This window comes from Culex pipiens, chromosome 2 (assembly GCF_016801865.2).
Source record: "Culex pipiens pallens isolate TS chromosome 2, TS_CPP_V2, whole genome shotgun sequence".
Lineage (NCBI taxonomy): Eukaryota > Metazoa > Arthropoda > Insecta > Diptera > Culicidae > Culex > Culex pipiens.
The window spans coordinates 170,585,725-170,602,968 of NC_068938.1; the positions used below are offsets into that span (position 1 = coordinate 170,585,725).

At 36.0% G+C, this 17,244-nt stretch overlaps 2 protein-coding genes across 3 annotated transcripts in view; both read right to left on the bottom strand.

Annotated features, from left to right (window-relative positions):
* The window catches only part of LOC120428057 (prolow-density lipoprotein receptor-related protein 1), a 497,901-nt gene that overhangs the window by 203,787 nt on the left and 276,870 nt on the right, over positions 1-17,244 (bottom strand). The gene's annotated exons all lie outside the window — the stretch shown is intronic.
* On the bottom strand, positions 1,788-5,901 carry LOC120428060 (pancreatic triacylglycerol lipase-like). Its single transcript, XM_039593020.2, has 2 exons — positions 5,336-5,901; positions 1,788-5,279 (listed from the first exon to the last, which is right to left on the bottom strand). Exons 1-2 carry the CDS (start codon positions 5,376-5,378, stop codon positions 4,330-4,332), a joined length of 993 nt encoding a protein of 330 aa, XP_039448954.1. The 5' UTR covers positions 5,379-5,901; the 3' UTR covers positions 1,788-4,329.

Genomic DNA, 17,244 nt, shown 5'->3' on the forward strand with positions numbered 1-17,244 from the left:
ATTTTCTCAGCTTTTCAAAAATATTTTTTTCAAAACTGGGCAAACATGTGCACTAATTTAAAAAAATGAAAAACTGCGACTATTTTCAAAAAAGTCACTTAAATATGGCTATAACTTGAAAACGGTGCACTTTATCAAAATTTCAGTAAAGTACTTTTTGATTGCAAATTTGATTTTACATCGAAAAATGAAGTTGAAAAATTTTTACGACCAAAATTTCGATTTTTTGAAAAAATCAGTATTGATTAAAAAATTCATAACTCGGTCAGTGATTTTTTGCACAACCTGGAAATTTCTGAAAAGTTGGCATTTTATGCCTTCTAAAACATATCAAAAAATAAAAAAAAATAAAAATAGTGTTTTTTTGTAAATCAAGTTTTAGTGATAAAAAGTTAAATAAAAAAATCACCAAATTTTTTTTACCGTGTATTATTTTTTTCCAGTGTAGTCCGTATCCATACCTACAACTTTGCCGAAGACACCAAATCGATCAAAAAATTCCTTCAAAAGATACAGATTTTTGAATTTTCATACATCATTTTTGTATGGACAGCTGCCGAATTTGTATGGAAAATTATATGGACAAACTAATGATGCAAAATGGCTTCTTTGGGCATACCGAAGGCACCAAAAAAGTTTCAGTCGGATTAAAAAATACAAAAAAAATCGAATGACCGAAATCCTAGAGAACTGCTCATATACAGTATGTAAAAAAAGTATTTACACCCCTTGGGCACTATGCACATTTTGTGATGAAACATGTAAAAAATTTAAAGTTTGACAGGAACCTAGTACTACGTTTTGTTCAGAAACTCATGCCAAACATTTTGCTACAAAAAGCTCATGAAAAGATGATTTCTATAAAAAGTTATATAACAAATACTATTACGAAAATAAAAAAGGTGCAAAAAAAGTTTGTACACCTTTCGAAAAATTCACATAAATAATTTTATTTGTTGACAAATCACCATAAATCCAGTCTTCCAACTCCAAATAGGCATCCTTGACTGATTAAAAAAATAATTTGGATTGAATATAAAGTTTACTAACTACTTAGTATAAAAGTTTATATAACTCTGGAAATTCTATATAAAACTTATCTAAACTTAATTTTGCAAACTTTTAATTCACATAAATGTCAATATATTACCATAGAATTGCAAAATAAACATTTTGGAGTGGGTATAACACCGTTTTGGGGGTATTTGTATCGATAGGATAGATTTTTCGTTGGAATTTCGTACCAACCCGGAATTACGTCGTCGGAAAATCCGCCAGCATCTGAACCGGTCCACAATTCACAAGTCAACCTATGTGGCATCAGAAAGGGCATAAAATTTCCGATCTTTTGATACCCATACATCCAGGTTTTCTATAAAACCCACGTTTTTAAATACCTAAGCAAAAACGTTGTTATGGTTTCGTTTGAGCAACCTGCCAAAAATGTATGGAATTTCGTAATTTTTGTTCTCGTGGATCTAACTTACTTTTTGCCCAGGTATTTAAAAACGTAGGTTTTAAAGAAAACCTAGATGTATGGGTATCAAAAGATCGGAAATTTTATGCCCTTTCCGATTCCACATAGGTTGACTTGTGAATCGTGGACCGGTTCGGATGCCGGCGGATTTTCCTACGACGTAATTCCGGGTAGGTACGAAATTCCAACGAAAAATCTATTCTATCGATACAAATACCCCCAAAACGGTGTTATACCCACTCCAAAATGTTTATTTTGCAATTCTATGATAATATATTGACATTTATGTGAATTAAAAGTTTGCAAAATTAAGTTTAGATAGGTTTTATATAGAATTTCCAGAGTTATATAAACTTTTATACTAAGTAGTTAGTAAACTTTATATTCAATCCAAATTATTTTTTTAATCAGTCAATGATGCCTATTTGGAGTTGGAAGACTGGATTTATGGTGATTTGTCAACAAATAACATTATTTATGTGAATTTTTCGAAAGGTGTACAAACTTTTTTTGCACCTTTTTTATTTTCGTAATAGTATTTGTTATATAACTTTTTATAGAAATCATCTTTTCATGAGCTTTTTGTAGCAAAATGTTTGGCATGAGTTTCTGAACAAAACGTAGTACTAGGTTCCTGTCAAACTTTAAATTTTTTACATGTTTCATCACAAAATGTGCATAGTGCCCAAGGGGTGTAAATACTTTTTTTACATACTGTACAAAGCCTGATACAAACTGTACTTTCCCATAATATCGCTACCAGTTAGCGGGTATTGGATTGGACCACACACACACACACAATTAAAAATCTTTTTTTTACCGAGTATCTTTTTTTTTGCAGTGTAGTCTATATTCATACCTACAACTTTGCCGAAGACACCAAATCGATCAAAAAATTCCTTCAAAAGATACAGATTTTTGAATTTTCACATATCATTTTTGTATGGATAGCTGCCAAATTTGTATGGAAATTATATGATCGAACTAATGATGCAAAATGGCTTCTTTGGGCATTCCGAAGGCACCAAAAAAGTTTCAGCAGGATTAAAAAATACAAATAATCGAATGACCGAAATCTCAAACAAATTTTTCAATATTATTTCATCACCAGCCATTTTGTCCATCATCTTGGATTACAAATTCCTACATAACTCTAAATCTTGTTGGGGATCATCTATGAGATCAACGGCACTATTTAGGTCAACGAAAAACAAACTTCGGAGGACTTCGGATAATCAAGTCTGTACTGTTTACCAAACTTCATGTTTCTTGCCTGATTTAATCAAGTCCTGAAAAATTCAGTGAATATTTTGAAGAAATTAATAGATCGGCAATGTGCCAACAGAAGAAAAAACTAAGCGATCATTACATAGGGTAGAGTAGTCATCAATGAGACACGGGGAACAATGATAAAATGGCTCTCACAAGTCGTAGTTTCAACCAATCAGGCTCATATTAGGGGGAAAGGTGTGTCTACTGGATACACGTCTGCTATATTAGTGGCTTTGGTTATGGACGCTCCTTTAAAAAGTTATTCATAAATGTTTGATTCTGGGGTGTAAAAGTAAATTATGGACAAAAAATACTTTTTCGCTAGTAGGCTGCCATTTACACCAAAACTAATATTTCTTCAAATTTCTTTCGACGTTTCATAGGGATTGAGTTGAGCTACAATGTCCTTTCATTAGATTAGGCCAAAATTTTGAATATACCCATAATCCAGGGCTGTCTCATTGTTCCCCACTCATTTCAGCCCATGGGTAACAATGAGACACATTGATTTTTCTTCGATAAACTTTTAAAAATCGATGGAAATCTTTCAAAACATGAATTAAAAGTGATTTTTGGCATATTTATAAAGTTTAAACTTCATTTAACCAAACATACAAAGTTATTTGGTATTAATAAATGGATTTTACAAAATTTAAATACTTTTTAGTGTAACTTTTGTTAATAAAAGTTTCATGTTGACAAAATTGCCCTGAAATGTTCAAGGCAAGTCACCTGCAATGGAACAATACAAAAACATGATGTTTTACTTGAAAAATGTTTATTTTCGTAGAGTGTCTCATTGTTCCTGCCAAGTGCGTCTACAATGAGACAGTTGAATAACTCTGGCTGTAGATGTCGGATCGATCTCATATTTTGGTCAATATTAGAACACATTAAAAGAAAGAAAATGCAACAAAAAGTGCATTAAAACACGCTGATAAAAAAATTATAAAAATCGTTGAAAGTTGAAAACCAAAAGTGTCTCATTGATGACTACCCTACCATACTTTTATACTTTTGCCATTCATCAGTTTTGATTTACACAAATTTTGAGTACATTCAACTATCATCCATGAAATTCATCAAATTTCAACGACACTTGTCTCAACACCCCAAAGACTTCTTCCGCCACAAAAAGGGACAAACCGCACGAGGCAAAACACTCGAAAAAAAAGAAGTCCATCCGTCGTCGTCGTCATCGTTTTCCAACGTTTTTCAACCCGTGCGCTCAGCTGTAAAATTGATATCCTTAATCTCGTGGCCACCACCACCTCCACCCCGAGGGAAGCGGAAGGTTTATAGCGTTTTTCCTACCTTTTTTTTTATTTCGACACAAGAGGACACACAAGAATGGAAAGTGCTGATGCTGGTGGGAAGATTGATGGCCAGGTTTGTTCTATTTTCTTCTCGTTTCGTGACAGCTGAGGGATGATGTTTTGTGCACCTCAAATTGGAAAATCTTTTCAATTGAAAGTGAAAAACGGAACGGCGAAATTGTTTAACGCTGACGAATGACGAGTTTTGCGGAGTCGAGCGATTTTCTATTCAATTAGATACTTTTTTTTATTTGTTTGGGGGGGTTAGCATCCAGTGATAAAGGGTCTTCCGGAGGCGGTTTCCACGTAAAACGCTCCTCGCGGCGCTTCGGAACCTTGATTTGGGGGTTCTCCGCCCATTTTGGAGGTAATGCCAGTTCCAGGACACAAACCGGTGCGGATTTCCTGGAAACTGTCACACTGCGTTGAAACGAATCCCACCCTGGACCACAGGGATTCCACGAAGTAATCAACGGCCCGAGCATGGGCACAGCCTCCGTCGATGTCAACGCCGCAACCCGGCTGGATACGGCCCCAGTTTGGGTAGAAATCGGCGTCACCAATCGGTTCCATGAAGCCCATGACACCTCCGTTGGTGTGGATGATCTCCACGTACTCCGCATCGGTATCCCGGATCCGGTCGATGGTATCTTCTCCGGAGAAAAACGGCAAAGCTGGATCCAGTCCGATGATCGTCGGAAGTCTTCCATTTTGTCCTTTCCCAGCATTACCGGCTACGTGAGCTCCCAAGCTGTGACCAACGATCGCCAAGGTGTCCCTCCTTAAGCCGCTGGTTCTCGCCAAGAAGTCAATCAAATTCGAAGTAGCGATTCCCGTTGGATAAACCAACCGACGTGACACTCGGTAATCCGGGTGATTCGCCGCACTCCAATCGACATAGATCACGTTGAACTCCCCAAGCTCCAAAAGCTCCGTCCGGACCATCCGATTTATCCGGGACACCTCCCCACCTAACCAACCGTGGATCACGATCCGGGTCGGATGGCTGGCGTTGAAGTGCGAGCTCGTAACCGAACCGAGGTCATTGTTGGCGATACGGTTCGGAACTTCCGGATTTGCACGAGTGTACAGCAGAAACCGAATGTCTTGCTCTGGTTGGAAGTGAAGATCCGGACTTTGCTCACCTTCTCCGAACATGTGCGGCTTACCCAGCTCGTCCGTGACGACCTGCCATCGCTGGGCGGTTGTGCAACCTGTAGAACGAAGCTGTTTGAACTCAGCAGATTCAGCAAATTAAACCTTTTCCTACCAAGAACGGCCAACACCAGCAAAATCAACTCCAAACTCGCCATAACGAAGACTGTTCGGTAGATACCTCCACCATATGACTTTATACGTCCAGAAAAGTCGTTATCTTCGTGTCTCCAAATTATCTATCCCCTGATATCGAGCTGATATCCCAAGTTGGGTGTGTGTCTAGACCGGACAACAGGGTACCCGATGATGGGGCGAACCTTTGGAATTGAATTTTTAAATCGTGCTGAGTGGACAGGGTTGCACTTTTTCGGTAATACAGCTTGGATCCAGTGTCTGATGTTGGGAGCAGGCAACTTTCCGATTAAGGGGGAAAAGTCGTGTCAAGCGTTGGGATTCGATTATGATAAGTGATAAGTAAGGTGGTGGAGGGAGGATTGGAATCTTAGAAAGAACGCGTGGTGCTTAGATAAGGTGAAACGTGATTTTTTTGGTGACAGATTTGTTATGTCAATGAAAGGGCGTAGCTAGACTACACGGAATAAGGAGAATTATCGTGAATGTCAGAAAAAAAATAGTTGAACGCCCTACAAAAAAAAAACATAGTTTTTCTTAACCTGCCTACATTAAAATATGTCCCGTTATTCTACATTGGATTTTTTCATCAGTTCAGTATTGACTGTTTTAATATATCTTTGTTTTTTTTTTTATTTTATTTAATTGTCTGTCCATCCTAATTGTAAGTAAATACAATAACATACTTTAAATACTACAAATACTTTAAATACTACAAATACTTTAAATCCTTTAAATACTTTAAATACTTTAAATACTTTAAATACTTCAAATACTTAACATACTTTAAATACTTTAAATACTTTAAATACTTTAAATACTTTAAATACTTTAAATACTTTAAATACTTTAAATACTTTAAATACTTGAAATACTTTAAATCCTTTAAATACTTTAAATACTTTAAATACTTTAAATACTTTAAATACTTTAAATACTTTAAATACTTTAAATACTTTAAATACTTTAAATACTTTAAAACCTTTAAATACTTTAAATACTTTAAAAACATTAAAAACTTTAAATACTTTAAATACTTTGAATACTTTGAATACTTTAAATACTTTAAATACTTTAAATACTTTAAATACTTTAAATCCTTTAAATACTTTAAATACTTTAAATACTTTAAATACTTTAAATACTTTAAATACTTTAAAACCTTTAAATACTTTAAATACTTTAAAAACATTAAAAACTTTAAATACTTTAAATACTTTGAATACTTTAAATACTTTAAATACTTTAAATACTTTAAATACTTTAAATACTTTAAATACTTTAAATACTTTAAATATTTTAAATACTTTAAATATTTTGAATACTTTAAATACTTAAAATACTTAACATACTTTAAATACTTTAAATACTTTAAATACTTAAAGGACTTTAAATACTTTAAATACTTTAAATACTTTAAATACTTTAAATACTTTAAATACTTTAAATACTTTAAATACTTTAAATACTTTAAATACTTTAAATACTTTAAATACTTTAAATACTTTAAATACTTTAAATACTTTAAATACTTTAAAAACTTTAAATACTTTAAATACTTTAAATACTTTAAATATTTTAAATACTTTAAATACTTTAAATACTTTTAATACTTTTAATACTTTAAATACTGTAAATACTTTTAATACTCCAAGTTTTTAAAATTATTTAAATTATTAAAATATATAAAATTAATAAAATATCAAAAATACTTAGAATACTTAAAATTCTTAAAATATTAAAAATACTTGAATTATTTTAAATACTTCAAATGCCGTAAACTGAAGTGAAATTGATAGCCGGGATGACTTTGATAGGTTTTAGATTATTCCGCAAAATGAAGATTTCAAATTAAATATGCACGGAAGGAAACCTACGACCGTTACCGCATTCCGTACGTATTCAATTTGAATTCTTCATTTTGCGGAACAGTCTAAAACCTATCACATTCACTGCGGTTTACGGTACTTCAAAAACGATCAAAAACTTCAAATACTTAAAGTTCTAAACATACTTCAAATACTAAAAATGCAACAAATACTAAAATTTTTGAAACGTTAGGTTCGGTGAAAATTTTCTTATCGGCAATCAAGGTCCGCTATTTTAACAATCCCAAATTGGTAAATTTAACTGAATTTTTAGATATATCAACAAAATTTAGCAAATTTCACCAGTTTAAAACCGCACATTGAATTGGTAAAATTTAGATTGCACTTCTTTCCGTGTATCACAGTATTTTTTTCAAAACATTGAACTCGAGCTTGACTTTACTGGTTGGAGATTTAAGGTGTTTTTGACATTGGTTACCAAATGTTCTAAATAAGACAGGAAACATTTATGCAGTATGAGCCTCTCAAAGGATCCAAGGATTTAAAGATCCCTGCCCAAGAATCCTTCAACACTCAACAACACTCAACCCACACTGAGTCTCAGTAAAAAACAACAGGTGATCTTGCTAATCTTCGAGGGAATTTAAATAAGACGTTTATGACATTCCTACCGGGCCAATTTCGAAAGAAATCCTTCCTTAGCTTCCAAATAAAATGCCATATCTAAATTGGTACAACCCCAAACAAACAGACAGACTGCCATGTTCAGAACAAACCTGCCATCAGGTCTCTCCCCACAAACGGCATAACTTCCGGTGATAACTTTCTTGATATACTCTTTTTTTCATTTTTTGATTCAACAACTCGCACTTGTTCCCTGATTTTCCTCCCACCAACTCACGGCGAACATCATCATCAACATTTATAACCTGGCTCTGTGGAGAGCAGCAGTCTGACTGTCGGTAGCTAAAGGTAAGGAAAAATGCGATAATAATGTCGGCTTTCCGTTCTGGGAGGATGCTCGAGGAGGGGGAGGGAAAACCATATTGATTCCACCCAAGAAGATGATGACACTGGAGCTTAATTTTATCTCCTCTGTTACTGCTGCTGCTGCTGCGGGAAGAAGGGAAGAAAAAGAAGATCTTCTTCCTGGAGCAGCCACCAAACGACAAAGACGAGCACAGAAAGGTTCATAATTTACTTTTATAAACGTAATAAAATTCAATTTCCATTTCCATTCAAGCACACGCCAGATGGCATAAACTGTGATGGGGGAAGCTTTGGTTTCGTCTCGGACTTTTATTCGCTTCGGCAGGTTTGGATTTGATTTCCTTCATTTTTGTTCCGAGCGGAGTGTGGAATCAACTGGCGAAGGTGCAGGACGACCTGCAGTTGTAATGCATAATCATTATTTGCAGGACTCGATGGGAGATTAAATAAGAGCTGTCTTACTTGGGGATGTCAGTACACTCAGAAGCAATTGCATTGGAAGAATTTCTTACCTGAAAAGAGAAAAAAAAGAGAAAATTGATGAATTTGAACTTTGGCTAAAAATTTATCAGATGACGTCGTATCGATTGTTGATCTTCGATAAAGTCTGATCAAGATTCTCGGTCCCCCCCTTTGAGTGTACATCATCTGGCATCTTTATTGCTTCCCATTAACTCAAAAGCCAAGATTGAATTGAATATCTCCGAACATCCCATCTGTCAATATAGACTGTATTCACTATTACGTTCCAACAAAACCCGTACATCCGTACGGAACATTCGTTGTCTTCGAACAAACCTAGCCGAGCTCCCTCGTTTGTCGCCCAAGTCGTAATTTAATTTAACTTGACAACCTGGGACTTGACTTGGCTACCGGCTAGAGCTGGCTCAACGAAGCACGCTCCACCGAGTCTATTTTATTGTTCCAACCCATGTCCCATGGGGGAGAGTGGATCCAAGTGCGTGAACAAATCCACCCGGGACCGGTAATGTCACGTGAAGGGAATCAAGAATCCCACGAAGACGACAGCGGCGACAGAGATGTGCGATGAGAGACAAATACACGCACGCTCCAGGTGAGTTTAAGCTGGGCACGGTTCAGTTGAAAGCTGAGTTTAGGCTGGTTGATAACTCGATGTTGAGCCTCGTTGAGTCTTTCGGAAGTGAGGAGATGTCGAAAGAATTTCTGAGAAATTGAAGAGATGGATGGACGAATGATAGCTTCAAAAGATTCAAATGTTAAAAATATTTGAACTGGTCGAAAATGTTAAGAAAACATCATGGAATTGAATGAAAATAAAATAAAAAGTCTGGAGAGAGACAATGAGTCATCAAGCTATTAACACTTGTAGCACCAACGGGGTCAAAACTTACGCGAAGCACCATGGGGGTCAAAAAAGTTGGAAATGCAACTTCAACCGGCTGTATCTCGGCGAAAACTCAACCGATTTGAATGATTCTTGTTGAATTCGATCCGGAAGAATGTCAAGAATCACCTCCAACAAGGTAGATCCAAAACAGATGCGTCTACTTTAAGTTATAATAAAAAAGGCATTTCCAACTTTTTTTCCAAGGGTTGTATAAGCCGGTGAAAATGCATTTCCAACTTTTTTGACCCCCTTGGGGCTACAAGTGTTAACACAAGTTTGGAAGAATTGAGATAAATTACAGCAACCAGAATAAACATTATTGAAAAAATATGAAGTTTTTTGACATACACAGTAAAAAATGTGTAAATTTGAAAGGTGTAGCATTACATCTTTTACGATGTAATTTTATCTCAATATTATTATCTAAACAGACTGAAAACGTGGTAAAACACTGAAAATGTGGTGAATTAACACATTTTAGAATTACACATTTTCATACATAAACACAGCAAAAAAACCGATGGTAAAATCGCATGCAAAAGCATGCACATCACCTTCGTCAAAATAAACACTTAATATTACACGCTGCAAGTACAATTTTTGTAAACACAAAAAAAAGTTGCAACTGACGGGACTCAAACCCAGCACCAACAGTAAGGACTGGCGCCTTAGCCCACTCGGCCATCAGACCGATGAAAATATGTAAGGATATACGCATATATCAGCTTGACATTTCGGTCAAGTAGGTTTCCCATACTGATGGGCTACATTTTTCAGGGCGTAAAATTACATAAAATTGCATAAAATAATGCAATATTTATTTTACACCCAGCACTTTTACACGCAGCTGGATTACTACTTTTTTTGCTGTGAATGATATACCCAATTCCAGATGTGATATTACCATTATTTGTTTGTTCTGCCATGGCTCAAGCTTTGTGGGACCTTCCCTATGACCAAAGAAGCTTTTTTGTGTCATTGGTTCACCCATTCAAGTCTCCATACAATTTTGGCTGCTGTCCATACAAAAATGGTACGTAAATATTTAAACAGCTGTAACTTTTGAGTGAATTTTCTGATCAATTTGGCGTCTTAGGCAAAGTTGTAGGTATTGTTGAGGACTATTGAAAAAAAATAGATACACGGAAAAAAAAATTCGGATTTTTTTTATCAACTTTTTTTACAAAAAAACTCAATTTCTCAAAATACGTATATTTTGATTTTTGAGATTCAACCAAACATTGAATATTACGCCCATTTAAAATGCAAAAAGATCGGAAAATTTCACGAATGTTTCATATTTTAACATTGAAAATCGGACAATTAGTTGCAGAGATATCGACATTAGAAAATGGTGGGTTATTTGAAAAAAAAAACTTAGAAAACTTCAATTTTGCCGATTCTTTTTATTTAAGCCGCTGTATTTCAGCAACCAGATGTCCAATCTTCAATGGTTCTTAGACAATTTCATAGAAAATTTTCTGAACTTTAAAAAAAATTAAGGAAAATTAAAAAACTGCAAACATTTTGCTAAAATCAAACTTTCTGTGGCTGTATCTTGAAAACAGAGTCCTTTATTGAAAAATCTGTTAAGCACTTTTCGATTAGAAATTTAATTTTACATTAAAAAAATACATCAAATTTGTTTCGTCATGAAATTTCGATTTTTTCAAAAATTCATAACTCGGCGGCAGATTTTTTGACCATGTTTCTCTATGGCTCAAAAGTTGCGGGTTTTTGTCCTCTAAAACATATAAAAAAATCTCGAAAATAAAAAAAATACGTATTTTGGGAAATTGAGTTTTTGTGAAAAAAAAGTTGATTAAAAAATCCGCATTTTTTCCATGTATATATTTTTTCTCAATAGTCCTTAACAATACCTACAACTTTGCCGAAGACACCAAATTGATCAGAAAATTCACTCAAAAGTTACAGCTGTTTGAATATTTACGTACCATTTTTGTATGGACAGCAGCCAAAATTGTATGGAGACTTGTATGGGTGAACCAATAACACAAAATAGCTTCTTTGGTCATAGGGAAGGTCCCCACAAAGTTTGAGCCAAATCAAAAAATACAAATAAAATCCATTTCCGGTACTAGGTCCAAAATAGGGTCATATACCCTACGTTTGTATCAGAATTTTTATCAAGCAATAATTTAAGTAACTACTCACGTTTGAAAGAATGGTAAAACTCACAGAAATATTATTGATGCAAGAAAAACATATTTCAACACTTTCAGGCCTGAAAATCGAAATTTTCGAAGGTAGCCTTTAATTTTCGAATGGTCCTCAGGAGCATTTTCCTATCAAAAACAAAAAAAAATATTTGAGAATTCAGGCCTGAAGAATAAAAACACTCAGAGCAAACATATTTTAAAAGATAAGTTACTACAGTCTTCAAAATGTGAAACTGCTTGAAAGAGTAAAAAAAACTTTGAAAAAAGGTATGAAAGCAAATAGCCAAAAATGTTAATCTAGTCTTTAGCGCGGTACTGCAATTTGTATTCCAAACCTGCCCACAATGACCCCGAAGTCAAAAATAAATCGGCCACTTGACTTCCTGATTCCCGAGTCAATCCCGAGTAACCGGAATCGGATTGCACCGAAATTTAATATCAATTTCAGTCAATCCAAATTCAACGATTTTTGTCCATCCTTCCTACCGGCGCCAGAGTTGAACAATTTCATTAGTGGAAGCAAAAATTTTCCGAATCCCCTTTTCTTTTTTTGACCTTGTTTTTCCCCCATCCCTTCCGGTTGTCCTCCCGTTTCCCTCCTACGCGCCTCCACCGGAAGGAAGTTGCCGTGTTCGCCTGCGATCACAATCAGCTCCCAAATTGTGTGTTTAAGAGTGTGTTTAAGGTAACAGTCTTGCTGCTTTTTTTATATTTTTTTTTCTCCTCTCAATCCATGGTTGTTATCTGCGTCTTGGTAAATTTCCGTTTGTTTTTTTTTTCTTTTCCCCCCTCGGCTCTGCTTCAGTGACACAATTTTCCCCGGGGTTGATGAAAAATGAAAAATGCCGGATGGATCGACTGCTCCCGGTTAACGAGATGATTTCTATCGGCTTATTTACGTCTGACGGGAGGAAAAATCGTGTGTAAGAGCCTCTCGTACGTAAGAGAGGCGTGAAATGATGGAAAATCTCGATTTAACTTAATAAAATTGTACTTTCGAGAGGATGATGTGATTACAGCGTGATGAAGCCGGTACGTGTGATGAGTGGAACGGTTTTGTTCACTTTTGGGAGTAACTTTTCGTTATGTTAGTGTTATTTTTGAAAATTAAAGGTACACTAAATTTTAAAAAACGGTATTCAGTCAATACTCTACTCTACTCTACTCTACTCTACTCTACTCTACTCTACTCTACTCTACTCTACTCTACTCTACTCTACTCTACTCTACTCTACTCTACTCTACTCTACTCTACTCTACTCTACTCTACTCTACTCTACTCTACTCTACTCTACTATACTCTACTCTACTCTACTCTACTCTACTCTACTCTACTCTACTCTACTCTACTCTACTCTACTCTACTCTACTCTACTCTACTCTACTCTACTCTACTCTACTCTACTCTACTCTACTCTACTCTACTCTACTCTACTCTACTTACTCTACTTACTCTACTCTACTCTACTCTACTCTACACTCTACTCTGCACTCTTTTCTACTCTATACTCTACTCTACACTCTACTCTATACTCTACTCTACGCTCTACTCTACCTTACTCTACTCTACTCTACTCTACTCTACTCTACTCTACTCTACTCTACTCTACTCTACTCTACTCTACTCTACTCTACTCTACTCTACTCTACTCTACTCTACTCTACTCTACTCTACTCTACTCTACTCTACTCTACTCTACTCTACTCTACTCTACTCTACTCTACTCTACTCTACTCTACTCTACTCTACTCTACTCTACTCTACTCTACTCTACTCTACTCTATTCTAGAGGCCAGATCTCGGATATTTTACTTTTTTGTAGTTCAACATAAACAATGAATGCAATTCGAAATTCTTAGAAAGGAATAACTTCATCAAGATTATTCTGAAATATCCAAAAAACTAATATCGTCCTCTTATAAACCTTCTAGCATTACAAGAGCAACTACCAAAGCTGCTAATTTCAGTAACTTTCTAGGAAAAAGTCCATCCAGAATTCCATCAGCATCAGGCTCACTTCCGCTTCCAACGAAGTTTCCTCGACTTTTTTTCTGTTTTCGGCAAAGTCCATCCAATCTTCCGGCCAAAAAACCCCGGACCATGCAGACCAACTTTCATCTTCATCCAACTTCCGGAGCGCCATCCTTTTCGCTTCATAACCGAGCAAGCAAGACAAAAATAATATATTAAGGGCCGAGAGTACCATCTTCATCGTCGACTTGCAACAACTGTATTACAGACACAAAATTAAAATCGTACCATATTTCGAGTGGACGGACGGAAAAGTGAGCAGGGTAATCCTCGAGGAAAGGTCCTTCCGGAAGGATTCCGAAATCTGGCCAGCCGTCAAGCAGCCGTCGTCGACAGAAGGACAAGTTACAAAGAACAACATAATGCTACACTTGAGAGCCGTGGAGGGAGGTGGGGGTGTTTCATAAGTTCCGTTACTGAAGAACTTCATCAATTTTGCGCCTCCCTTCGGGAACAGACATGAGCAGCCCGAATAAAGAAAGACAGCACAATTTAACCATAGACTGTATAGTTCAGTATAAACAAATAGTAATTTAAACGTTTTATTTTAACTTGACTGAAATACTGGCATGTAAAGCTGATCTAGAAAATAACACATAAACCAACCGTTAATTATATTGTAGTTTTACATTTATCTTTTACGCGGGACACCAAAAGTCAATGGCTGATGACTTGGGGAACTATGTAGCAACACACCACTGCCACGACATTAAACTTTCGCCCTGCCAAACTGCTCCAGGGAAGAAACTTTTCCCCATCTTTTCCGGATCCTGGAAAGTGCAGCATATTCGGTGAGAAAGCAACTCTTTTTCTTTTCTTGTTTTTTTTTCTTGGATGCGAGCGAAAAAACTGAATAACAGTAAATTCGATTCCGGATCTTTCAACGGGGCTCCACTGAGAAGCAAAAAAAGAAACTTTCAACAGCGGATTTTGTTCTTCCCTTTTTTTTGTTTGTTTTCATTTTGCTAGGTTACATGAGAGGAGAACAAAAAAAACTGTAACGATGGAAACTTTGTAGCGTTCGCACATCCAGTGATTGAAGTTTTTTTTTGTTCACGAAAAAGTGAAGTTTTCACTATAGGGTAGAGTAGTCAACAATGAGACACGGGGAACAATGATAAAATGGCTCTCACAAGTCGTAGTTTCAACCAATCAGGCTCATATTTGGGGGAAAGGTGTGTCTACTGGATACACGTCTGCTATAATAGTGGCTTTGGTTATGGACGCTTCCTTGAAAAGTTATTCATAAATGTTTGATTCTGGGATGTAAAAGTTAATTATGGACAAAAATTACTTTTTCGCTCGTAGGCTGCCATTAACACCAAAACTAATATTTCTTCAAATTTCTTTCGACGTTCCATAGGGATTGAGTTGGGCTACAATGTCCTTTCATTAGGTTTGGCCAAAATTTAGAATATACACAGTATCCAGGACTGTCTCATTGTTCCCCACTCATTTCAGCTCATGGGTAACAATGAGACACTTTGATTTTTCATCATTAAACTTTTCAAAATCTATGGAAATCTTTCAAAACATGAATTAAAAGTGATTTTTGGCATATTTATTGAGTTTTAACTTCATTTAACCAAAAATACAAAGTTATTTGGTATAAATATACGGATTTTACAAAATTCAAATACTTTTTAGTATAACTTTTGTTAATTAAAGTTTCATGTTGGCAAAATTGCTCTAAAATGTTCAAGGCAAGTTACCTGCAATGGAACAACATTGTAGCCGAAAAGAAGAACTAGATTAGAGGCGTGGTTGTGCGATCAAATCTACAGCTGAACACTACTTTGGTGTCTTGGGACAACTAGAATCCCAAGGATCACGGTGGCTTAAGGGTAGAGTACCCCGCTAGAGACGTGGGTGGTACGGGTTCGAATCCCGTCTGTGATCTGGTGATTTTTTTTCGCTTCTTAACCACTTGATACTACCAGTTGTCGTTTTTCTTCGAATATCGTCTTCCAAGTAAAAAGAGTCATGGCCTAACTCAGGGTCAATAATAAAAAAGTAACAAACAATTCTGTATACCAAGATACAAGCCTGTACTGAGCAGGAACAGGAGTCCACGCTTTGAGAGGGCTCATGAGTAGCAATCCTTACTACCAACTACCCTCGATAAAGCAAATGGCCTATCAAACACTGCTCAGCGATGTTCACCAAGAAGAGAGCGACAATAACGACGGTAGCAAGAAGGTTAAGAGAGCGAAAAGAAGAACTAGATTAGAGGCGTGGTTGTGCGATCAAATCTACAGCTGAACACTACTTTGGTGTCTTGGGACAACTAGAATCCCAAGGATCACGGTGGCTTAAGGGTAGAGTACCCCGCTAGAGACGTGGGTGGTACGGGTTCGAATCCCGTCTGTGATCTGGTGATTTTTTTTCGCTTCTTAACCACTTGATACTACCAGTTGTCGTTTTTCTTCGAATATCGTCTTCCAAGTAAAAAGAGTCATGGCCTAACTCAGGGTCAATAATAAAAAAGTAACAAACAATTCTGTATACCAAGATACAAGCCTGTACTGAGCAGGAACAGGAGTCCACGCTTTGAGAGGGCTCATGAGTAGCAATCCTTACTACCAACTACCCTCGATAAAGCAAATGGCCTATCAAACACTGCTCAGCGATGTTCACCAAGAAGAGAGCGACAATAACGACGGTAGCAAGAAGGTTAAGAGAGCGAAAAGAAGAACTAGATTAGAGGCGTGGTTGTGCGATCAAATCTACAGCTGAACACTACTTTGGTGTCTTGGGACAACTAGAATCCCAAGGATCACGGTGGCTTAAGGGTAGAGTACCCCGCTAGAGACGTGGGTGGTACGGGTTCGAATCCCGTCTGTGATCTGGTGATTTTTTTTTCGCTTCTTAACCACTTGATACTACCAGTTGTCGTTTTTCTTCGAATATCGTCTTCCAAGTAAAAAGAGTCATGGCCTAACTCAGGGTCAATAATAAAAAGTAAAAAAAAAAAAAAAAAAAAAAAAAAAAAAAAAAAAAAAAAAAAAAAAAAAAAAAAAAAAAAAAAAAAAAAAAAAAAAAAGGAACAACACAAAAACATGATGTTTTACTAGAAAAATCTTGATTTTCGTAGTGTGTCTCATTGTTCCCCAGCTGTCTCATTGTTCCTGCCAAGTGCGTCTACAATGAGACAGTTGAATAATTCTGGCTGTAGATGTCGGATCGATCTCATATTTTGGTCAATGTTAGAACACATTAAAAGAAAGAAAATGCAACAAAAAGCTCATTAAAACATGCTGATGAAAAAATGAGAAAAATCTTTGAAAGTTTAAAACCAAAAGTGTCTCATTGATGACTACCCTACCCTACTACACAGTTGCGTGCCGAAAGAGTTGTTCGACCTACTCTCAGAGCAGCTTGAAATCCGTCGAACTTTGTTTGCATTTGAAAAGAGCTGAGTAATTTCGGAAAGACATCAAGAATTTTTTTTTAATCACTATAAATCATAACTTATAACTTTAAAAACAA

Excerpts from the sequence above, each read along its gene's own strand:
- LOC120428060 (XM_039593020.2), bottom strand. The coding sequence starts at position 5,378 with ATGGCGAGTTTGGAGTTGATTTTGCTGGTGTTGGCCGTTCTTG. Across the intron at positions 5,280-5,335 it reads GCTGGTGTTGGCCGTTCTTG|GTTGCACAACCGCCCAGCGA; the intron begins GTAGGAAAAGGT and ends TTCGTTCTACAG.